Source organism: Equus quagga, chromosome 16, assembly GCF_021613505.1.
Source record: "Equus quagga isolate Etosha38 chromosome 16, UCLA_HA_Equagga_1.0, whole genome shotgun sequence".
Taxonomy (NCBI): domain Eukaryota; kingdom Metazoa; phylum Chordata; class Mammalia; order Perissodactyla; family Equidae; genus Equus; species Equus quagga.
Window position 1 is genome coordinate 46,897,097 of NC_060282.1, and position 25,353 is coordinate 46,922,449.

Genomic DNA, 25,353 nt, shown 5'->3' on the forward strand with positions numbered 1-25,353 from the left:
AACTACGTACCAGGGGGCTTTGGGGAGAAAAAGGAAAAAAAATCTTTAAAAAAAAAACAGTAAAGTTGAACAAAGTTCACAAACTCAAGATTGCCCCAAAGACAGAGCTGTGACTAAATCTTATTTTTATTGTATTATTTTTAAAACCCCAGAGAGATTATGCTTTTTAAACCTTTTTTCAAGAGCTAGACTGTTGAGGGATGAAGAAGCAATGCCCACATCATAGTAAGACTAACTAGTCAAATATTTAGTGTTTTCCCCCTCTCCTTGACTAGCTACTTGATACTGAAAATTAAGATTTGAAATTATGGGACAGAAGCTGATCAATTTAAGAGTATAAGAGTATAGTACATCAGAGAAAAGCTTTAATGTTATATGCAATACAGGGCAGCTAAGTTTGAGGGACAATTGAGAAATGGAAGGTTACTCAAGATGAAATTATTCACCAGGTTTATTTAGGGCCTCACTGAAGCTTTATTTTCCCTGAAATCAGGTTTTTTTGGGTGAATATTCTCATCTCAAAAATGCTATTGGTGGGGTAAGAGCAAACTTGAGACACAAGGGGATGTCAGCAGTTCTTGTCCTTTCCTAGAAACCATCTTTATAGCTATCTCATTTTCAATTTAGAAATGACATTAAAAAAAAATCCAATCCAACTCACTCAGAGCTCCTAAGAACAGGCAAGCTGGAGAGTGCTCAATCAAGTACAATCAGGATTTTACACCATATCAGTAGGTTGAAATTAATTTGAAAACAATTTGCCATCAAAGTAAACTAAAACTGGATTATATTGCTAAAATCAAATTAATCTGACATGTTTATCAAGAGTGTAAGAATTCATCTCAAACAGCTAGTTGGAGGAAGAAGTACATTCTGAACAATTTTAAGATAAATTATATTTTAGGAACAGAATGTTGCAATAAGATGTACAGAATACTGATACTGTAGTCCATTTTTTAATACTAAGAAAAAATGGAATAGTTAGACATTCAATAAACACATTCCAGATGTAAATTAAAAAAAAGAGAGAAATTCAATTTGCCATAGAGAACTTCAGAAGAAAGACTTTATCTTACACTCAGAATTCTGGGGATTTGTGTATAAATAACAGACATTAAGCACACTTAAATATAAATTAAGATACAGCATATAATTCAATAAATAACCATAGTATGAGCTGCTCTGTCATCTCCAGTGAATAAATTTCAAAGTACTCATCTTGAGAATGGAGAAGACAGATTTTAACCTTATTTTCAATTTTGACCTAAAGCAATACCCAAATAGTATTACAATGTTAGAAGTCCTTATGCCCAAATATCTTAGTTTCAGTGACAAATTTAACTCAGTGGTCACACAGCGATAAGTAGTTCCTTTCACAGTTCACTGAACTGCAAACTAGATTGTTAACGCTAGTTAAGTAGAGAATAAACCTTCAAAAAAAGTCCTGGCCAGGTTCCTGGATGTCTTAAATATATGCCAACATTATTGGACTGTTTAAATTATTAGAAGCTAAGAATATGAAGTACCTGTTAAGGTTTCAATAAAAATACTTTTCATATTTGGTAATAAATTAATTTACATAATTGGTAATTTCAAAATAAATAAAACCTGAGTTGTAAATGCCTCCTATCCCCAACCCACCCCCAGCATACATAACCTTGTATCCCACTGTCATTTAGACCAGTGTCTCTCAAACTTTAATGAGCATACATATTCCTTGAGAATCTTATTAAGATGCAGTTTCTAATTCAATATGTCTATTGTCGGGCCTCAGAACCTACATTTCTAACAGGTTACAACTGAAGCAGATGCTGATCTTTGCACTACCCTTTGAGCAGCAAGGTGACCCAATATATACTGAGGACAATTTCTGGCCTATTGACTGTATGGTTTTATAGATTCAAGGCTGTAATATTTTAAAATCAGACATAACCAAAAATGATCACAAAAAGTAAGTCTTGAAAGAAAACCATGTTTCACTTAAGTGAGAGCTTAAAGTATACCAAATTGGCAGTGTTTCTACTTGTCTGAACACTGGCAGTTTTGATACATTACAATATAAATCAGGACACCAAGTTCTTGTAACTTTAAAAAATAGTTACTATAGCTTGAGGCTGTTCTCCAGCTAGTTCAAAGTCCAGAAAATTCAAGCCAGTACACTGCAAAACCACTATTAAAAATCTTTTAACAGTAAACTGTCCATATAAAATTACTTGTAAACTTGCTTTAAGCTATCCCATCTCCTCCTCCTCTTTCAACAAATAAATGCTTTTTCTTCTGTCTTGTAGCTAAACAGCGTGTAATACCCAATGCCCCTCCCTTTAAGAATCGAACAAAATTGTCTCCAACCAAAGGACCCAATGCAAAAAGGTTAGCTTCTTTAATACACTCATAGGTATATGCATCTATTTCCACAGGATTACCCTTACATGTGATTGGCTGGCTTGAGTTATGACCGAGGTAACACCCTTGCTCCTTCAGAAAAGACAGGTTGGGATGAGAACCTATCAATACTACTGCTGCAGAGAGCTTAAATATATTCTTCAATCCAGAGATGCTTTGAAGAATACATTTCATGTCCGACTTAAACGAAAGCACATGGTGTTCAGGAAAACTCGTATAATCAGATAAAAGATTTGAGTCTACAGAATATAACTGAGTACACATCATATGATAGACTTTATGGTATTCTGGATAAAGCTTTTTGGGAAGCTGTTTGAAAATTAAGCTTGGATCAGTTACTCGTCTGCGAAATACATGAATCACAGGGATATTATTGTTGTAAGCGCACAGTACTGCATCAGCTGCACTAAGCCCAGAACCTACAATTAACACTGGATCCACTTTGCCACTCAACTTTCCTTTGTTTATAGCAGCTCCAAATTCAGGCATTGAATGAAACACAAAAGGAAAATCTTCCCCTTCAATTTCCAGATGGGCAGGAGAATCCAATGTTCCAGTTGCCAGAGCTACATTCTCAGCAAACAGACAGAAGGGAACGTGGGAACCATCTGCTACTCGCTGATAACCCCTGATCTCCCAGTTTCTCTTGATAAATTGTGACTTCTCTATCTGTAAATGCTGCGTTGAAATATTTCTGTCTGGACGATCATCATCATCTTGATCTCTGTAGAGTCTTGATACAGACGTAATGTAAGTATTCTCTCTGAAATTCTTCTGAAGACCCATGACTTTTACATAATGTTTATAGTAGCGAGCTATTTCCTCTGGCATAACTCGATCCCCTTTAAGGTTTCTAAAAAAGGGAAAGGAAAAATATCTTAGCCGGATAGTACTTTTAGTTTCTATGATTATTACTTCTCTACCTAGTAAGCTATTATATCTTTTTAATTCCTCTGGACTAAGTTAGAAATTATCCTAACAAAGAAAGCAAGGTTTTCTTTTTCTTTTTAAAAATGTTGATAAATTAGTTTTATCAATAGAAGTCCCATAAGAGTAGAGACTATATTTAATGCATCTTTGTTTCCCCAGTGCCTTGGCATATAGCTGTTCAGATTAGCTGCCTTTATCAATAACTTATTAAATAAATGAAGGGATTAAAATGTGGATATCTGAAAATTAGACTGTTTTATAGTCTATCTCACAATTGTAACCTATAACTAGACTGAATTATTTAGATTACAATTGTTGAGATATTGCAAGTCTAACTAATACATATACTTTTTTTATTTTTAAGATTTTATTTTTACTTTTTCTCCCCAAAGTGGCCCCAGTACATAGTTGTATATTTTTAGTTGTGCGTCCTTCTAGTTGTGGCATGTGGGATGCCGCCTGAGCATGGCTTGATGAGCGGTGCCATGTCGGTGCCCAGGATCCGAACTGGCGAAACCCTGGGCTGCTGAAGTGGAGCGCACGAACTTAACCACTCGGCCACGGGGCCGCCCCCATACATATACTTCTTAAAGATAATATGTACCATCTTGACACGATTTTTAATGAGTTGCTTTCTGTTTTCATGATGAGCAAAAATAACTGTCTTTTGAACAAAATCATCTAAGTAAATAAGATATGACATTTCTTTCTGTGTTTTCCTACTCATAAAGAGATCTATAAATATAATCTGCTCTTTATGAAAAAATGCACTAGTACCTCTTTCATTTTCCACTTGAACTTTAAAGCAGTGGATATTAGTAGCCCTAAACACTGTACCCCAATTAGAGATAAATAATAATAAAAACATACCTACCCAAATTGTTTCACATAATTCATTATAACTTGGAAGAAAGTCATAAAAATTTCTTCTTAAAATTTAATTATTATAAGATTTAGAATGTATTAACTATTTTTATAGAAACCCTATGTAGTAGTTACTACTATTATTATCTCCTTTTTACAAACTAGGAAATTGACAGCAGTAATTTAAGTTGTTTGGCCAGGGTCACAACATTAGAAGTTGTACAGTCAGGATTCAAACCCGCCCACTCTCTAGAGATCTAAGAGTCTTCTCAACACTATGCAAAGGCAGGAACTAAAGCTAATTATTTATCACAAGACTCATTTTCACATATAATTTCAATACAGAGTATGCCCAACTTAGAAGGATGAACACTGCTGGTATATAAATCACATAATCCCTTTTTTACCCACATCACAAAGGGAAGAATATTGAGCAATTTCACTTGCTTGCTTAAAAAGAATCAAGAACTCGTACAACTTGCCTGATTTTGCAACTTTACATTTCAAACTCATATAAAATTCCATTTTAAAAAACCCAAAAGGAATGTGAAATGTTTAATCTCAATTATTCATGCTGGTCTAAATTTGCTCTCCTTAAATCTTCTCAAATTAAGGATAATTTCTGTGAATTAACATGGTTTCTACCTGGCAGGAAGTCAAGCATTCAAATGTTATAGCCCTGTTCTAACCAACTTCCTGCTTTATTGTTTCTGTGAGCAGTCAAATTAGACTAGGTTCTCTGGATTAGTAATTCCTATCTAATTTAATATTTACTATCCTTGAAAATAATGGGGCTTTTCATATTTCTCTTTTTAAATTTCAAGTTCTTTCTCCCAAAATAAATGAACTTGAACTCTTCCAAGTTGAAATTTCTTTTGAGTTACTCCTACTTTCATATTTCTTATTAAATATTTACCTCTATATCCAAGGAGCCAATCTCACAGATTCTAGTTTATTCCATCATTCTAAATTATAAATGATATACACTCTTCTACGCTGAAAGTCAAACACTTTTGTATGTATACATGAGATATGCATACATGAAGTTATGTATCCACTAACAAAATAAGTGTAGAAAGGATATATGGGTGGATGAGAAAGTACTAAACGTAGAGTGGTTTAACAGGAGAGTGGGATAAATCCATGATTAACAAAGAAATCAAAGGAACCCAATCTGGGGGCTGGCCCCGTGGCTGAGTGGTTAAGTTCGCGCTCCGCTGCAGGCGGCCCAGTGTTTCGTTGGTTCAAATCCTGAGCGCGGACATGGCACTGCTCATCAAGCCACGCTGAGGCAGCATCCCACATGCCACAATTAGAAGGACCCACAACAAAGAATATACAACTATGTCTCAGGGGGCTTTGGGGAGAAAAAGGAAAAGAATAAAATCTTAAAAAAAAAACAAAAGGAACCCAATCTGTAGACAATCCCTTACCTCTGTGTGCTTAGTTCTATAACATCTCCAAATGTAAACTAGCTCATAATCACTGCTGGAAAAAGGTTTTATTTGAAATAAACACACATTTATATTATTCATTTACAGGATCAAAAATACTTCGAAATTTGACAACAGATTCTTTCCCATTGTACACTAAAGAATTTGACTAGTTTAATCTTTACCTTCGTTTGCTGGACACCCAATCTTTAAATTTAAGTCCAGGTAGCTCCATCCAATTTCCAAAGCTGATTGTCAACATGGAGCCTTCCATATTCTATTTGAAGAAAAATGAACAATCAAAAAACATATTTCAGCAGTAACATGGATTTTTTTCTTTTTAGCCAAACCCACTTCAGATTTCATTTTCTCTATAAAGTAAGAATCGAGTATTTCTAAGCAGGAAGGTGGAAAAAAAAGGATAGAGGTTTGAGAAGAACTTAATAAGGAAATAGTAAAGGATTGCCAAATGTAGTGTTCAGGACCCAACTGACATTGGAGAATACTTTTCACAGTTGTACGAATTTTTTTCTTTTCTGGTAATGTTTTATAGGAAAAGATAAAGTGCACAGTTGTATGAATTGCTTTTTTTTGCCAAGCCCATGTGATCAAGGAAATTAGGAGAATGGTTAAGTCGATGGATTATAGAACCTAAGCTGGACAGGTAAGGAGGTTAAAAATCAGGGCCTGGAACATTCTCTGTGTTACAAGTTTAGGTACAGTGTTAAGTAACGGGGTGATGCAGCTGGAAGAACAGAAAGTTGTGATCCTGAAGATTTGAGAATTTAGGTGTTTACAAGTTGAGTAGTTAGGAAAGGTAAGAGTTACAGTGGAGCCACTGGAGTTAGTACCTAATGAGGAATGGAAGAGAAGATCATTGAGAATGAAGAGATTAAGAGACTAAGACGTTAAGGTGTTGGATCTGTGTCACGTAAAGGTAAAGTTATTCAAGGTGAAATAAAAGTTGGGATATAATGGAAGACAATGAGTTAGGTGCCACAGATTCAATAATTGAGGGGCTCATTCTGGAATGGTAGAGAAGCTAGAAAATGACAACCTGTTCAAACGAACAAGGGCTTCTACACAAGAGCAATAGGGAATAAAGTCAGCACCAATGTCACTAGCCAACCCGATAGGACATGGGGCTATGGGAGAATGAACAGACTCCACTTCAGAGAGCTGGAGCGAGGGTGGTATCTTCAGGAAAGAGCAAGCTTTCAAGAAAAGAAGTAGAAGTAGGACATAACTGAAATGAGTGTAGGAAAGCTTGTTTATTACTAAATGGAGTTGAAGGGACATAGAAAGTCTGGAAGTGAGGAAAGTGGTGAGAAATTCGATCACAAGAGAAACAGAACTATATAGAGACTAATATGAGAGGAAAAAGACTTAGGGAGCTTACATTTGAGTAATAACCAAGGTTAACTGAAATGTATGTGAAGCACCACAGGGGAGATAACTGCCTAAACAAACAGTCCTACAGTCAAGCACTATGAGATTAAGAATAAATTATAGAATGCAGAGGTGGGGACAAATAATTATGCCTGGGAAAGTAAGGAAGCTTCATAGAAGTGATGCTTGACAACTGGATCACAGCTCAAATATCGTTTATCTATATCCCTATTCTAGTAGATATGAGGCATGAAAAAAAATTCAGCAAGTTGTAGGTATATTTCAGCTTTAACACTGACTCAAATGTGTTTTCAGCAATCAAGGCTTAACCATACTTTAACTTTCCTATATATATAAGTGGAAGAAATGAAGTAACAGAGATCAATTATTGCCTGCACATTTTTCTAAGCAGAAAAATATAAGTACAATATAAAACCTGAGGAACTTAGAGAATGTAGTCTAAAAACTTTTTAAAAACATATTATGGCTTTTTCAAGAAATACAGTTTTATTAAGAATGTTACTTATTAATAGAGCAAATTTAAACACTTAAGTTAAAAGGCACAGATAATTTGGTAGTTGCTACCTATTACCATAAAGAGAATTAAGATTAAAAAGAGTCAGTGAGGGGCCGGCCCAGTGGTGCAGTGGTTAAGTGCACACGTTCCGCTTCTTGGCGGCCCGGGGTTCGCTGGTTCGGATCCCGGGTGCGGACATGGCACCACTTGGCACACCATGCTGTGGTAGGCGTCCCACATATAAAGTGGAGGAAGATGGGCACGGATGTTAGCTCAGGGCCAGGCTTCCTCAGCAAAAAAAAGAGGAGGACTGGCAGTAGTTAGCTCAGGGCTAATCTTCCTCAAAAAAAAAAAAAAAAAAGTCAGCAATATATTTAATCTAGAAAGTCCCCAAATACCCTGAAACAATCAGTTGAAAAATTAAATGTAAACAACTTTAAGACATGTAACACTGCACGAATACAGGAAGATCTAAGTGAAGTTTGTACTAAATATTGGATATTTAATGTTAAAATTCCCATGAAGTCTATTTCATAAATATAGCAAAAATTATTTATTTGTACAAGAAATGAGCACTCACTAGACACTGTACTAACTGCTAAGGACACAAGAGTGAAGAAGAATTATTAGTTGCTGCTCCCTAATGAAATGCGCTATTGGTTCTCTGGCTTAACCTCTGCTATGAACTGAACTGTGTCACCCCCAAAACTCCATATGCCGAAGCCCTAATCCCCAATGTAATGGTATTTGGAGATGGGGCCTTTGAGAGGTAATTAGGGCTAGATGAGGTCATGCAGGTGGTGCCCTCATAGTAGTATTAGTGGCTTTATAAGAAGAGAAAGAGAGAGAGCACTCTCTCCACCATGTGAGGACACAGCAAGAAAGCAGCCATCTGCAAACCAGGAAAAGGACCATAACCATGAACTAAATACACCTTGATCTTAAAACTTCCTAGCCTCCAACTGTGAGAAATAAGTATCTGTTGTTTAAGCCACTCAGTCCATGCCCAAGCAGACTAATACAACTTCTTTCTTTTACAATACTTTTCATTTACAATCTGGAAAATACAGGAAAAATAATGGATATTGGCATGAAATACTGTGTGAGATTTTGTAAACTCTAAAATGAATAAATGTTTTACTATGCAAAATATTCTTGAAATATTTTCTGTATAATTCTTATAAAATAATATAGAGAAACACTTATGCTAAGACTATCACTAATCAAATCTGGCTTAACTTCTACTAGTAATTAACCCATATTTAACTGAACAGCATTAAAATTCTCAGCTAAATATTTGGTAAACATCATATAACATTGTATCATAATGTTTAAGAATCAAAATGGTCTTATCAAGATGACATATAACAAAAATGCTAAGAAAAATATACTTACATGCCAAGCTCCACCAGGTGGACCTTTACCAAGAACTAAGTGAGGGATATAATGATGTTGTTCTAATTTCCACTGCAAGACAGATGGATAATCATACCCGAAGTCAGCATCTGGATGAAGAAGTGTGTCGAAAAGTACTGCAACTGGATTGGATGATCGGCCCTCAAGGCCCTCAGACAAGTATTCTAAGTCCTGAATGAATTTTTTAAAAAAGAAGGAAAAAAGGTAGATAGAATTTGGAAAAACAAACATAGCTATCATAATAATAGTGAAGGCCACTGCTCTAATCCAGCATTACCCAGATAGTGTGCTACAGAGCAGTGATGGTCCTTGAGATCTGGTTAGATTCTTTGGTCAAATAAATATGAGAAAAGGTTGGGTTTTAACAAAGCTAATCAGATCCTTTTACTGTAAAACTTGAAGATGCCTTTAATATGCTAATATACCTTAATATTTCTACCTTGATGCTCCAACAATAAAAAGCAGCACTTCCCAAACTTAGTTGAGCATAGGGCACCTATTAAAACTCCATCATAAAATAATTTAGGGAATTCTGCTCTAAACCAATTCAGGAAAATAAAGAGAAGTAACTCAGCAAAACATATTTACAAAATTTAAAGTTAAAATGATAGAAAATGTTATTTAGAAGAAAGGATTTTCAGCTAAGAAACACAGTGCTTCTGTAAGTAGAAAAACAACCTGAGTATTAAAAATAAAATTTAAAAGATTGACATGTAATAATAATAATATAATAATAATATAATAATAATACTACCTGATCAACAATGGAAAGATGTCTTGCTTCTTCTAATTTACTATGTAAGATTGTATTTGGATGTATTGCTTCTGATGACAAATATGGTCTATAGCCTGATAACATATAAGAAAGGCAGATTCCTGAAGGTCCATTTCCTTTTTAAAAAAAAAAGTGGAGAGAGGTGTGTCATGCATCTTAATACTCTTGTTCCTTGGCTTTTCTCGCTCACCAATTCCTCCTTCTCTAAACTCTTAAAACCAAATATTCACAAGATTCTGACTTCTGTCTTCTCCTGTTTTCTTTTGGGAGTCTCATCTACTTAAGCTTCAACTCCCTATTGCTACTGAATCCCAAAATTAGATCTCTAGGCTGACCTCTTCCCCAAAAATACATCCCACCATGCTATTTCTTCACTCCACCTGACTGACCCACTAATAACTTAGTCACAATGTTTTCAAAAGCAAATTCATGAGTTCCTTCATTTAGGTGCCCTATCCTTTTTAAACCTCATCCCTTCTCAAAGTAAGGTACGAGCAAAATCTTAAGTTAATCAGATTCTAATTCCAAACGTACTTTGTAAACCTATATCCATACAGTTGTCTGCTATTCTCACTCCTATACTCTCACTCAGAAGACAAAAATCTCCTCCTGTTTCTCCTCCATATTCACCTACTCCAAAATAATTTCACATTCTACATTGATGAGTTTTGGTAACACATGGTCCTCGTCATGTTACCCCCTCTATTCTAAAGGCCTTAATTGCTTGTTTCTGACTACCCAGTGTTCTCCATGTTCTGGTCTCAACCATGTTTCCAGTTCCATCTCCTATTACTGCCTTCCTATATTTTTATATGCTTTAACTAAAACCAAACCGGATTTTTTTGTTGGACCCTAACTACTTCCATTTCTCTAGTTCCTTTAGTATGGGCTGCCACTTCTTTATTATCTTCATCTATCAAAAACTGAATCCAACTAGGACAACTACTAGCCATCAGGAAAAAAAATCCTGTTCCTTGCCTAATATTTTTCCTCAAATAAAATAAGCTCAAAGATGTAAATATGAAAAGTAAAATCATAAGAATATTAGAAAACTGGATATTTCTACTTATAATGCTGGAGTGGGAAGCCTTTAAGCATGACACAAAACTCAAAAGACAAAAAGAAAAAGAAACCATTTGACTTTGTAAAAATTAAAAACAAATGACAAATAGTGGGAGTTAAGATCTGAGGTAAAGAGCTAATTTCCTGGAAGCAAAAAGAAAGACACAAAACTAAGAAGAAAAATCATACAATAATATTAACACACACAGAAAAAGCATCTGACAAAATCTAACACCTATTCATGATAAAAACTCTTAGCAACTACAAATATAGGGGAACTTCCTCAACTTGATAAAGAGCATCTACAAAAAACTTACAGCTAATATCATACTTAATAGTGAGAAGCTAGGTGATTTCCCTCTAAGATTGTTAAGACAAGGATGTCTCTTCTCACCACTCCTACTCAACACACACCATGGTGGAAGACCTAGCTAATGCAATAAGACAAGAAAAGGAAATAAAATTTTGATACACAGATTGGGAAGGAAGAAATAAAACTCTCTTTGTTCGTCAATGCCATGATTATCTATGTAGAAAATCTCAAAGAATTGACCAAAAAACTCCTGGAACTAACAAATAATAGGAGCAATATTACACAATATGAGGTTAATATACAAAAGTCAATTGTTTTCCTATATACCAGCAATGAACAAGTAGAATTTGAAATTATACAACACTTATATTTGCACTTATATTTGCACAAAAAAGAAATACTTGGGTATAAGTCAAACAAAATATATGTAAGATCTATATGAGGAAAACCATTAAAACTGGTGAAAGAAATCAAAGAATATCTAAATAGATGGAAAGATATTCCATGTTCACAGATAGGAAAACTCAATATTGTTAAGATGTCAGTTCTTCCCAACTAGATCTACAGATTCAATGCAACCCAAATAAAAATCCCAGCAAGTTACTTGGTGGATATTGGCAATTGACTCTCAAGTTTAAATGGAAAGGTGAAAAGACCCAGAATAGCCAACACAATACTGAAAAACAAAGTCAGGACTGACACCATCTAACTTTAAGTCTTACTATAAAACTACAATCAACAAGATAGTGTGGAAATGATGGAAGAATAATAGGCAAATCAATGGAACAGAATAGAAAGCCTAGAGAGAAAGCCTCACAAATACAGTCAACTTATTTTTGACAAAGAGCAAAGGCAATCCAATGGAGAAAGGATAGTCTTTCCAACAAATGGTACTGAACAACTGGATATCCACATGCAAAATTACGAATCTAGATGCTAATCTTCTATCTTTTACAAAAATTAACTTGAAACAGATCATAGACCTAAATATAAAACAAAAAAATTATAAACCTCTAGAACATAGGAGAAAATCCAAGTGACTTTGGGTTTGGTAACTGAGTTTTTACATATAACACTGAAAGGATCCATGAAAGAAAAAATTGATAAGCAGGACTTCATTAAAATTTAAAATTTCTGCTCTGTAATAAACACTGTTAAGAGAAAGAAAAGTCCAAGACTGGGAGAAAATATCTGCAAAAGATGTATTTGATAGAATACTTGTTTGTAACATGTACAAAGAACTCTTAAATCTCAATCAACCCCAAGAAAACAAACAACCCAATCAATTGAAAAGTAGGCAAAAGATCTGAGCAGACACCTCAAAGATACATAGGTGGCAAATGAGCATATGAAAAGATGCTCAACCTCATATATCATTACAGAATTTCAAATTAAAACGAGATACCACTACACACCTATCAGAACAGCTAAAATCCAAAACACAGAAAACTTCAAATGCTGACAAGGATGTGGAACAACAGATACTCCTGTTTATAGCTGCTGGGAATGCAAAATGATAATAGCCACTTTGGAGGACAATTTGACAGTTTCTTAAAAAGCTAAACACAGTCTAACCATATGATCTAGCAATCACACTCCTAGGTATTTAAACAAATGAATTGAAAACTTAATGGCCATGCAAAAACCTACACATGCATGTTTATAGAAGCTTTACTCATAATTGTCAAAACTTTGAAGCAACCAAGATGTCCTTCCGTAAGTGAATGGGTAACAAAACTGTGAAGCATCCATACAATGGAATAGTATTCAGTAATAAAAAGAAATAAGCTATCAAGGCATAAAAAGCAGAGGAATCTTAAATGCATTAATGCTAAGTGAAAGAAGCCAGTCTGAAAAGGCTACACACTGTATGATTCCATGTATATGACATTCTGGAAAAGGTAAAACTATAGAGACAGTAAAAGATCAGTGGTTGCCAGAGGTTGGGAGTTGACAGAAAGGATGAATAGGTGGAGCACAAGAGATTTTTAGGGCAGTGAAACTATTCTGTATGATACTATAACAGTGGATACAAGACAGTATACATTCAGCAAAACCAACAGAACTGTACAACACAAAGAGTAAACCCTAATGTAAACTACAGATTTTAGTTAATAATGTATAAACGGTGATTCCTCAATTATAATAAATGTACCACACCAATTCAAGATGTTAATAATAGCGGAAACGGCAGGGGGTGGGGAGAAAAGGAGTATATGAGAACTCTCTGTACTTTCTGCTCAATTTTCCTGTAGACCTAAACTGCTCTAAAAATAAAGTCTATTAATTAAAATAAATATTAAATAAATGAAAAATAGTGCGAGTTAAGATGTGAGGCAAAGAGCCAAGTTTCTGGAATCAAAAAGAAACAACACTCAACAGACAAGAGGCAAAGAAACAGGCAGTTCACAGAGAACTATATAGGCAGAATGCTCTCTCACTCCCAAGAACCTATTACTTTACATAGCAAAAGGACTTTGTAGATGTGATTAAATTAAGGGCCTTGGGATGGGGAGAGTACCTTGGATTATCCAGATGGGCCCAATATAATCACACAAGTCCTTAAAAATAGAGCCTTTCCCAGCTGGGGGGAGGCAGAAACATGACTATGAAGAGCGAAACAACATTGCTGGCGTTGAAGATGCAGAAGGGGTCCAGGAGCCAAGGAATGCGCTAGCCTCTAGAAATTGTAAAAAGCAAGGAAACATTCTACCCTAGAGCCTCCAGAAAGGAATGCAGCCCTGCTGATACCATGATTTTAGCCCAATCAGACAAGTGTTGGACTTCTGCGAGATAAATTTTTTGTTTAAAGCCACTAGGTTTGTGGAAAAGTGTTATGACAACACAAAACCAATACCTCTATTAAGGAAATTAGCTCTTTATCTATGCTCAGACTGGTGGTGATACTGCCGGCAGTAATGGCTCTAATGCATTAGGTTAAGCTACTCATTGGCTAGCTGGGGCAAAATAGGAATGGACTGTTTTGGAGCGAGTGCAGTGGGCAGGAACAGATGAAGGTAGTTTTTCCTCTTCTAACACTCCCATAGCCCAGGTAGAACAAGACATTTACTCATTCCAAGACATGCAGGATGGAAAACCAGGGTTGGACATAAGTTGGAAAATGGAACACAAGGTATGATCTGAGATATCCTGGATGAGAACTACTGCAAGAACTGTCATCTCCTCCAGAGGGCAATCTAACATAGAACTATCTTGCTTTCCTCCTTTCCTTCCTTCCTTCCCCTCATCTCCCACAAGCCAGTCAGGGGACAGGACTTTTCACTCCTTCCCATTAACGTTGAAACAGGCTATCAAAGAAACTAAGGAAGTTGTATGCCATCATGGTACGTTATGTCCCCTAATTCTTTCCTTCAGCTTGGCTTCACCTTATAGTACTTATTTGATTTCATGAGTCTGAATATTAGATGAAAGATATACATGACAGGTAATTAAATACATGCAATAAAACTAAATCATAAACTTTATAATTCTAAAGTAATTAGGTTCTATATATAGCTTAATTTTTAATATGCATATCTGTTGAGGTGGTACAAAGGATATATAATAGTAATGTTATGGTTCAGGTAATTATAAACATTACTGCAGAGTACTATAACGTTCATTACTAACTAAGCACTGGTTACTAACTTGCACAAGTTATTCAACTTCTGAGTTTCCCTGTCTATAGCTAGCCCTACAACATCAGAGGGCTGTCAGGTTGTAAGGCATAATCCAATAACGTACACAGAATGCTCTGTACAGGGATCTAAGAATACTGTTGTTCATCTTTACCATGACATTGTCATATAATTAACACAACCAATAGACAATATTTTTAAATAACAGAGTAATATTCATCCTTGAATGAAAAGATGTATTCTAACATAGAATCTAATATCAGATTAACAAATTACTCTCTCCAATGATTTGGTTATTGGTTATTTTACCATATCAAACAACCTAAGAATACTTTTCAATACAATCCTAAGAACTTGTGCTATGTAACTGTACACTTATAAAAGTAGTAAGGATCATAACTGTAATTTAAGAGATAAAATGCGATAACTTACCTATTACTACCACAGGCAAAGTCACTGATGAATCTTCAAGTAAAGTAGTTTCTTCAACTAATGGCATAGCTTTAACTTTTCGCCCCAAATTATCACCAAAATATTGCACTAAGGAATTAAAAATCTCTCCTTCGGTTTCAGTGTCACTATAACTTCTTTTTTAAAAAAAACATGGAACAAAATGAGACACATAAAGTCAATATAGCCCTTATAAAAATCTGTCATTACTCAGATTTTATTTAGTCCATAAAATATTCAATAGTTCCATAAAAGGAAAAAAGGAAATCCTTCTGATTAATGCCTTCAAATTAACAGCTTAGCTACATGTCAACCTACACCACTTCCAATGTCAGAAATCCTGAATAGCTGCTAATATCTCTTTAGTACCTTGTAGGGAAGTCCTACATAAGACAAGTCCTAAATAAGAAGTTATTTTTAATGATCAAAGACATAGCACTGTATTGAGGATTTTTATAATTCTCTGAGAGCTCCTAGGAATGGCTAGTTTCTCTTCTTTTTTCTCACTGATAAAAAGGTGAGTGCATTAACGGCAGTATATTTAGAGTAGTCACATATAATATTTTAAAGAGAAGTTACTGTGCTTATATATTACAAATTGTGCATTTTGGTAAAAAAATGAAGTATATATCATATTTATTCTCAAGGAGATAATGAAATATGGAAAATCTTAATGTTGATTTCTAATCTACCTTCTTTCTCAATTGCCTCCTTAGAAACTAGTTTTAGCATTCTGACGTGGCCACACAATAAATGGAGTATACTCCAAGCAGAGTTAACGTTCTACATTACATTTGAGATTACTTCAGAATAGAATCCCCAAGTTACTTTTCATCTTCATATAGTTAGCAACAGGCCAGTGTCTGGAAATATTAAACTGAATACCAACTAATGGGTGAGTGCGTTTAATACTATTACCAAAACAATAAACATGGGATGGATGGGTTGTTTCATCGGACTCATTGATTCCGGAGGAGGGTGATAAGTGGAAAGAATCACAGACCAAAATTTCTGCTTCCCTTTAAATTTACAAGTTCCCAATATACCCTAGGATAGGGCAGAGTTCCCTAGAACACACTGACAGCTCTCCTAAACTGAAGATGTAACTTCTACACCGAATATTTGGACTCCCCTAACTATACACGGCCCCTTTTGGCCAGAATACTCTTTGGTCGTGGCTACTAGAGAAAGCCCTTCCTCACACTGCAACCCTGGCCCTGGAAGAAATATCTTGTGCATAATCCATCCCTTTCAGATCATTCCAATTACTACATCTTATCAGATCCAGGTGTACTAGCTGTCTTGCCTGCTTCTGCTTCTTGGCAACTGAACTCAACATGAATGTATTATACTCAGGCCTGTCCCTGATATTTCTCCTAAGTGTGTGCCAGACACAGTTCTCCAGCTCCCTCAGAATGCTTCTGACCAAAGTCCTTTTGGATACCCAGGCCTGATTAATATAATTGTGGTTGTAAAGGCCACAATTCTTTTTCAGGAGATGCAGACCTCATCTTCAGTTTCTTCCAGACATCCTTACCTCAAACAGTGTTGTGTTTCTATATATATAACCTGAGAAATAATAAAAATGATCATCACTCTAAATTTCTGGCAATTAAACAGATGTCTCCTTCTTCAAACCTTAAACATTTCACATTAAAAAACAGGGAGGATATGCTTGGGGTTGACTCTTAGAGTCAACTTAAGAGTATATATATATATACTTAGTAAGCTAGACTACTTAAATTATTATCTGATATCCTGTACACTCTGAAAGCAACTGATGATCCTTTGAATGACAGCATTTTAGCAGTTACTACCATATTTGACTTTATAAGCAAAACTCAATGATATAAAATGCCTTGGCCGGTTTCTTCAGTCTACAAATAAATACTGTGAAATGAATACTTAACATTCAAATGTTTCTTAAGACCACAAGCAAACTATGGCTAGAAGAGAAGTGTTGGCTTAAACTAACTAACTCCAAATCACTTTGCTTAAAGGTACAGCAGAATACAATTTTTGTATAACTCATTAAGAGGCATCTAATATTCTAAGTCAGGATGTCTCAAGAAATCTTTTTTTTTCTGGTAGGCCTCAATTTTAATACAGCTATCAACTCTATATACTGACTATACATTTTATAAGCAAGTACTTTTCATTACATTGGACTTGTCCTCTCAAAGTGGTTTATACTTAAGAAAAAACTTGAGAGGTTAAGACAATCAGAAATAAAATGCCTCCCCTGTTGGGCTTCTATTAACCAAGAAAGACAGCTAGCTTTCAAGAGCCCCAAAACATAAGAAACATAACAGCTTATTTGATTGGGGCCTAGACCAAAGTAAATAAAGGGAGCCTGGAAAGAAAATGCCTTTTTTTTTTTTTTAAACAAGGCCTTTAATGAGATGTAATTCATGTATTATAAAACACCCTTTTAAAGTGTACAGTTCAGGGTTGTTAGTTTTGCAATTACCACCACTAATTCCAGAAAAATTTTTATCACCCCAAAAGTATACACCCCTGCCACCCCCCCAGCTATTAGCAACCGCAAATCTACTTTCTGCTTTATTGGATTTGCCTATTCTGGACATTTCATATAAATGGAACCCCTTATACATTATGTCGCCTTCTGTGTCTGACTTCTTCCACTTAGCATGTTTTCAAGCTTCACCCATGTAGTAGGACGTACTGGTACTTCACTCCTTTTTATTCCTGAATAATATTCCATTGCATAGATATAATATTTTGTTTAATTCATTCATGAGCTGATGAACATTTGGGTTGCTTCTACTTTTTGACTTATGAATAATGCTGCTATGAACATTCACGTATAAATTTTTCTGTGGACAAATGTTTTCATTTCTCCTGCATACACTCTCAGGAGTGCATGCAATGACTGAGCCATAAACTCTATTATATTTAACATCTTGAGGAATTGCCAAACTATTTTCCAAAGTCGCTATACCATTTTACAACACCAACAGCAATATATGAGAGTTCCAATTTCTCCATATTCTCACCAACACTTATTTTTTAAACTACCCTAGTGAGTGTGAAGTGGCACCTCATTGCAGTTTTGATTTGAATTTCCCTAATAACTAGTAATGTTAAGCATCTTTTCATGTACTTATTGACCATTTATTTATCCTCTTTGGAGAGACACTCAAATTCTTTGCCCACTTTCAAATTGGATTGTCTTTTTATTGTTGGGCTTTAAAAATTCTTTATATATTCTGGACACAAGTCCTTTTCAGATACATAAATTGCAATATTTTCTCCCAATGTGTGGGTTGTCTTCTCATTTTGTGTGTTTTCTTTTTTTTAAAGATTGGCAACAGATTTTAGCTCAGGTGCCAATCTTTTTTCTTCTTCTTTTTCTCCCCAAAGCCCACCAGTGCATAGTTGTATATTCTAGTTTTCTAGTTGTAGGTCTTCTGGTTGTACTATGTGGGACGCCACCTCAGCATGGCTTGATGAGTGGTGCCATGTCCGTGCCCAGGATCCGCGATGGCAAAACCCTGGGCCGCCGAAGCAGAGCACACAAACTTAACCACTCAGCAACAGGGCCAGCCTCTATGTTGTTTTTTGAATCACAAAAATTATAATTTTTGATCAAGTCCAATTTATTTTTTCTTTTGTTGCTGTGCTTTTGGTGTCATATCTAAGAAACCACTGCCTAACCCAAGATCACAAAGATTTACTCCTGTTTTCTTCTACCAGTTTTATAGTTCTAGTTCTGATTCTTAGGTCTCTTATCCACTTTAAGTTATATGATGTGAGGTAGGAGTCCAACTTCATTCTTTTGCTTGTGGATATCCATTTGTCCCGGCACCATTTGTCGAAGAGACTTTGTCTGAGGATCCCATGGAAAACCAACTGACCATAAACGTAAGGATTTATTCCTGGACTCTCAATTCTTTTCCATTGATCTATATGACAGCACCACATTATCTTGGTTACTGTTTCTTTTAGTAAGTTCTGAAATCAGGAAGCATGAATCCTCCAACTTTATTCTTTTTCAAGATTGTCTTGGCTATTGTGGGGTCATTGCAAATGGATCTGCCTGTCAATTTCTGAAAAAAAGGCAGCTAGGATTTTGATAGGTTTGCATTGAATTTGTAGATCAATTCAAGGAATACAACCATCTTAAGAATATTTTCAATCCATGAACATGAGATTCCTTTTCATTTATTTAGGCCTTCTGTAATTCTTCTCATTGATGGTTTATAGTTTTCAGTGTACACTTCTTTAAATTTATGCATTTTTATATTATTTATTTCATATTATAAAATATATATACGTAGATATTATAAATAATATATTACATTATTTATATATTTTAAGTTTATTCCTAAGAGTTTCATTCTTTTTGGTGCTAGTATAAATGGAATTGTTTTAATTTCATTGTCAGATTGTCCATTGTTAGTGTATAGAAAGACAACTGATTTTTGTATAATGATCTTGTATTTTGCAATATTGCTGAATTTATTAGGTCTAGTAGGTTTTTTTGTGTGTGGGCCTCAAGCAATTTGACTGTAGTCTATTCCAACAACCAAGTAAAGTAGAGCCAAAGTTTTACCTTATCTAAATTCTCTACACATAATTTGTTCTGATTTTCTACTAGTCTTTGGGATAATCTGTGTATATATAAACTGTATATAATCTATAATATCGGTATAAACTATTTGTAATATACTTGCATGGTATTTGATAAATCTAATACTGGTTTAACACAGACAGGAAAACTGAAGCAAGAGAAGCAAACAAAGCAAAAATATGGTTCACTGGTTTTATAAAGCAACAATGAAACAAAGACCTAATAGTAAATGTTCTTTCTAAAAAATTCAGAGCCTAAGTTATAAATTTAGTATTGCTGCACATGTTTTACACACATAGAAAAATAGTTACCTACTGTTAGGCATCAAAAGACTCCTTGAAATTTAAGATGATTTTAGAGGCCTTCCATCCTGTGTTTTGGAAACACTATAGTCCAAAGCCTCAAAAAAAAATTTACAAGGACAGCATAGGCATAATACTTGGATAACAAAAACTTGTCTCACATCTAGCAATACTTCTTTAAATGATCCAACTGAAATGAAATGCTTTACTATCTGAATTTTTATAGTCTTTGGAAGCATAATCCTAAATTGTTACCAAACTGATACTACCATATGAAAAGAAGGTTCTAAAGTCACAAATGAAGTCAGTCACACTCTTCATCTTCCAGAACAGAAATATGGGGATTTCTCCCTTGGAAAGTTAATAGACAGTTCTCTCACAACACCTATCCTTTCAGAAATTTGACAAGATCCAAAATGTAGATGTCACAATCTGTTTTAAAATGTGTGTTCCTAATGAAATTGTTCCAAAAATAGCATTAGTAAATTATAAAAATTCTCCTAAAAGAGCTGTTTTAAATATTGTTTTATTTTTTAAATTTTACATGCAACAGAGCTGTTTTTACAATGGAAATATGGTTTATTAATTAAAACTTCTATCTTTTGGCTAATATGCTTGTTTTCCTATATCCCTCAAGATCAAAATATAGCAAATACTTTGTTTTCATCACGTCCTCCAAACTTCTGTACAAAGAGGTAAGCATATGTTACTCACCACCTAGGCTTAATTGAATAGATATGAATCCCAAGCTGCATCTTAAGAGTTCAACTGTACCAATAGATGACAAAACGCTTTCAGACAGTATTTTCTGAAAGGCGAGTTATTTAATCAGGGGCTTCAGTTTAACAAGTTTTCACCAGGGGAACCTGTTTTCCAAAACTCTCCAAAGTAGATCTGATACTCTCAAACCACTGTCTGTCAAGTAATCAACAAAAAAGTTTGCCTAGAACTTAAAAGCCAGCAGTTTATTACATAAAACAATTTTGTTAAATATCCAGAATTTAGAGACTTCTACAAAACGCACTGAGAAGCTGGGCAAGTTTGCATTATTGCTCTCTATTACAACAGCAGTTCTAAACCAGAACTGTGCCTCACACCCCTTTTGCAATTTGGTGAAGCTTCTGGACCTCTTCTTTGAATATTATTATCAAACACATGAAAGACACATAGGATTTACAAGGAAACCAATTATATTAAAATATGGTTATAAAAAGTAAATTGTGATTTTATATGTACTTTTCTACTGTATTAAGTAACAACTTCAGTGATGTATAATTACTGTATTTTTGAATAAATAAGCATAAACAGTATCTTTAGATACATGCAACTGTAATGTGATATGAAAATGTTTGTGATTTTTATTGGTGACAAAGTCACAAATACTACCCTGATTTGTTGCTTATATTCGTAATTGAAGAAAATAATAGATTTTGGTTAAAATTTAGAGACTTGCACCTTTCTTTACATCCAAATTCATGGGCCACCTAAATTCTATCTACGAACCCAAATTTAAGAACTCTAGATCAGAGTTTCGTATTTCGCAGTCGCATATGTAAAGCAAGGTACTTTTAACTAATGTCTTCGCTAAGCTTAGTATTTCTTCGCCACAGGGTTAAAACCAGTTTCAAGTGTCTGGTGTTTCTCTCCACAATTGACTTAAGTATTGGCCAGCCATGCTAGATCTAGAACATACATTCAGTTTTATTTTAAAATGTGTTATCCTTATCATCCCTAAAAACTTGCCCCAGAATGTGAGTCTAGAATCGCCACATTTAATTTCTACAATATATATGGCTTACAATGACTAACACCTTAACCAGTCAGAACTTATCTGTAACTAGATCACACTACTAAACACTACCAAACATAAAATAAAACATAGTTCCCTACCTCCCTTCAACCCGGTAACTTAGGTTATTGGATTTCCGTAAAGACGGACATTTTAAACGGTGGGGGAGGGTCTTCACACCCCTTCACTAAAACTTTGCACTACTTATTAAGTCTCAGTTGGCAATGACCGACTCGCTCCGGGCCTAACCGGTCTCGCAGTCCCATGACTGGCATGGTCCAGGGCGAGGAAAAGGGGACAAGAGAGGAGAGTTCCCGGAGCGAGCAGCCCACCCAGCAGGGGCGGGAACCCCGACTAGGTAGGAACTCGCAGGAAGCGGCGGCAAGGCGGGGCGCGACGGGAGGCCGCTGCAGACCCGGGCGCTCGCCCTCCACCCGGACCCGTCCCGACCCGACCCCGCCAGCCCTCTGCCCACCCCGGCCCCGGCTGCGGGCCGGACAGTCCTGCTCCCTTCCCCTCCCCGGCGGAGAAGTCACCTGAAATGACCGGCCAGGGAGCAGCGACAACACCACACCGGCATGGAACGCGGCGCACAGGGCGTATGAGCGCGAACGCCACGGCCGCCGCCCCCAGCGGGGCTGCCGGTTCGCGGCGCCCGCCCGCTCGCTCGGGGTAGAGGGATCTGCGCGACACCCGCGCCTCGCCGTTGCCGCGGCTGCCCGGAAGCTGCGGTTCAGCAGCCCGCCGGGCTCTGGCGCGCCCAAGACCCCCTGAGGCTAGCAGCTTCCGCTCCTCGCCCGCCGGGAACCAGACGCCGGCAGCGGACGATCTCGGGGCGCCGCGGTGGGGGCGGGGCGGGACGCTGCGACGGCGGCGCGCGGGCTCCTCCTCGCAGGTGCGGCGCGGGGCGAGGCCGGCGATTGGTGGAGCCGCGGTCGGGGCGAGGGGCTGGGCCTGACGGAGCGGCGGCTGCGCGGGCCAGAGGCCGAGGTTCGCCCGCCGACCGTACGGGTTCGGCAGCGGCAGCCCAAGCGCTGGCCTTGTCCAGCGCCCCCTCCTCGTGCGCCCGACATGCGGCGTGGGGGCTTGGCGGGGCTGGGCGGATGCTCGTCGAGAGGGCCGGGTGACGAGAGGAAGAGAAAAAGTTGCCGACCCCGGTAGCCGGACGGCGCAGGGGAAATCCCTGCGTAACGTGCGGCCTCTGCCATCCGAGCCTCGCGGTGTCGCCGGAGTCGGTCCGCGGGGGCCTCCTGCCGAGGAGGCCCGGGAAAGGCCGATACCCGCCCCGGAAACCCTCCTTAGCGTCTTTCTCAGCGCTTGGCCCGGGCGCTGGCGCCTGGTGCTCCCGCGCGCTTCTCGCTCTTGACCCTGCATCACAGTTGCCTGGGGGAACTCACCAAACCTCAGGTGCCCGCGCCCCACCGCCAACAGTTCGGATTGTGGAAGTCTGGCTTCTCGAATGGGTCACCCTCTTTTCTTTAATTAAGCGGCTCGCAAACTTCCGCGATTGTGAGACTCACCTGTATCGCTGGTTAGCAATCTAGGTGCTCAGCCCCTCCCCCAGATTGACCGAGTCCGTTTCGAGAAGGAGGAAAGGACAGGAACATGCGTTTGTTAAATCCTTCCAGGTGATCGTGGTGTCAAAAAAGTTAGAAAAGTTATGAGTAATGAGCACACCTATTTGGTGGTGTTAAAAAGTAAAGGGGAGGGGGAAAAAAACCTAGAAGTGATTGATTGCATATCTTGTTGAACAGAGATGGCTTTCTATCTCTCCTCCCAAAAAATCTCCAATCATTTTTGCAGGTAAAATATAAGATACGTAAGTTTCTGTTTTTAAACAGTTTTATTTAAAAGTTCTCAAGTTTTGCTGAATGCTGTCATTGAACAGACTTGCGCTTAGCAGGTATTTTAGATTCTGTGGAGCTTAAAGGAAAATTGTAGCACTCAGCCTGCTTCAAAATTTCTGTTTTTCTGTTCTTTGAATTATTGACCGTTTGACACATTCATTTTACTTGAATGTTGTTTGAAAAATGAAGCATCAAGTTTTCTGTCAATATTCATAACATTATCCTTTTAAAGAACCTAAATTCTTGAAAGCTGTGTCAATCCAGAGAATTGAAATGTTTATAACTACAAGAATGTTTATAAGTACTTTGTATAACTTTCCCTTTATTGCTTGGTTTTCACTTTGAGTTCTCTTGTAGTATTTTCAAATCAATAATAAAGTGGGAGTGAACACAAACCATCATAGGTAACACTCACCCAGTGACCCATCAGGGCTGATGCTGGATAAGCCTTTAACTAACTGGAAGGGAGAAACATGAATTATGACTCATTTGTCTGTCTCATTTCCTGTAAGGTCATCTTGTGGGCTCTGTTTGTATTACTACAAGAGTAGAGAAAATGTGAAAAGTAGAGAACAGTAGTCAGAGACAGAAAATAGGACAGAAAAAATATTCATACAGAATTAATCGAGGTTTTCAACTTCAGAATAAAAGTTCCAGAGAGAACAGAGAAAATTGTTGGATTAAACAAGAAAAAAAATTATTCAGAACTAAAGGGAGACACGAGTCTACAAATGTCTAAGACATACTGAGTACTGAGCGAGAAAAAGAAAAAAGCCTACACGTAGGCATATCATAAAATTTAAGAATAGCAAAAATAGAAGATTCTAAAAGCTTCCAGAGAGCAAATACAAGTCCTCCATAAAGGAATGAGAATTAGGCTGGTAATAGACCTCTCATCAACAGGACTGGATATAAGGAGATAAGCAATCCCTGCAAGTTCCACAGAGAAATGACTTTGACCTTGCAATTTTATACCAAGCGAAACTATGGATAAAATACGGGGGTAGAATGAAAAAGAAAATTAAGCGTAAACTGAGAAAGCTCCCAAATACTCTTTTTTAGGATGTTACCTGAGAATGTGGGCTGGCAAAACAAGGGAATTATCTAGGAAATTGGAGCAAGTTGGATCTATGAACAATAGAACTAGTTCAGACAAGCAATGAAGGCAAGTCCCAGGATAAAAACTGTGCACCAGGCCTGAGAGCCACCCATCCAAACTGAAAGGAGACTGCAAGGCGGTAAGAGAACTTCCTGTAGAAAACAAAACAGTCCCTAGATGTGACGGTATCCTGGAAATGTGGGAGAACCTATTCTAATGATGCCATAAAAGTAGACAATTCAAGACAAAAGTAAAAAGGCAATCAGAAGTCTGGTAGGGGTGGGTTATATGACAAAAACATACAAAAAACAGGAGCCGGCCTGGTGGCGCAGCGGTTAAGTTCGCACGTTCTGCTTCTCGGCGGCCTGGGGTTCGCCGGCCGGATCCCAGGTGCAGACATGGCACCACTTGGCACACCATGCTGTGGTAGGCGTCCCACATATAAAGTAGAGGATGATGGGCACGGATGTTAGCTCAGGGCCAGGCTTCCTCAGCAAAAAGAGGAGGACTGGCAGTAATTAGCTCAGGACTA

General features: G+C 37.1%; 1 protein-coding gene across 2 annotated transcripts; it reads right to left on the bottom strand.

The window, feature by feature from the left end:
• OSGIN2 (oxidative stress induced growth inhibitor family member 2) lies at positions 1-23,450 on the bottom strand. Of its 2 annotated transcripts, XM_046642303.1 has the most exons (6): positions 22,412-22,599; positions 15,173-15,327; positions 9,707-9,843; positions 8,932-9,123; positions 5,816-5,907; positions 4-3,256 (listed from the first exon to the last, which is right to left on the bottom strand). In XM_046642303.1, the coding sequence occupies exons 1-6, from the start codon at positions 22,453-22,455 to the stop codon at positions 2,227-2,229; spliced, it is 1,650 nt and encodes a 549-aa protein (XP_046498259.1). In that variant the 5' UTR covers positions 22,456-22,599; the 3' UTR covers positions 4-2,226. The 2 variants fall into 2 exon arrangements, with proteins under 2 accessions (XP_046498258.1, XP_046498259.1); XM_046642302.1 differs by lacking the exon at positions 15,173-15,327 and having other exon boundaries at positions 1-3,256; positions 22,412-23,450.
• Between the last annotated feature and the right edge of the window lie 1,903 nt (positions 23,451-25,353).

What these genes read in the sequence shown, in the direction of transcription:
- OSGIN2 (XM_046642302.1), bottom strand. Translation starts at nt 23,249, where the DNA reads ATGCAGGGTCAAGAGCGAGAAGCGCGCGGGAGCACCAGGCGCCAGCGC. An exon ending in ATCTTTCCATTGTTGATCAG is followed by an intron (nt 9,124 to 9,706) that starts GTAGTATTATTA and finishes AAATTCATTCAG; the next exon opens with GACTTAGAATACTTGTCTGA. An exon ending in CACCTGGTGGAGCTTGGCAT is followed by an intron (nt 5,908 to 8,931) that starts GTAAGTATATTT and finishes TTCTTCAAATAG; the next exon opens with AATATGGAAGGCTCCATGTT.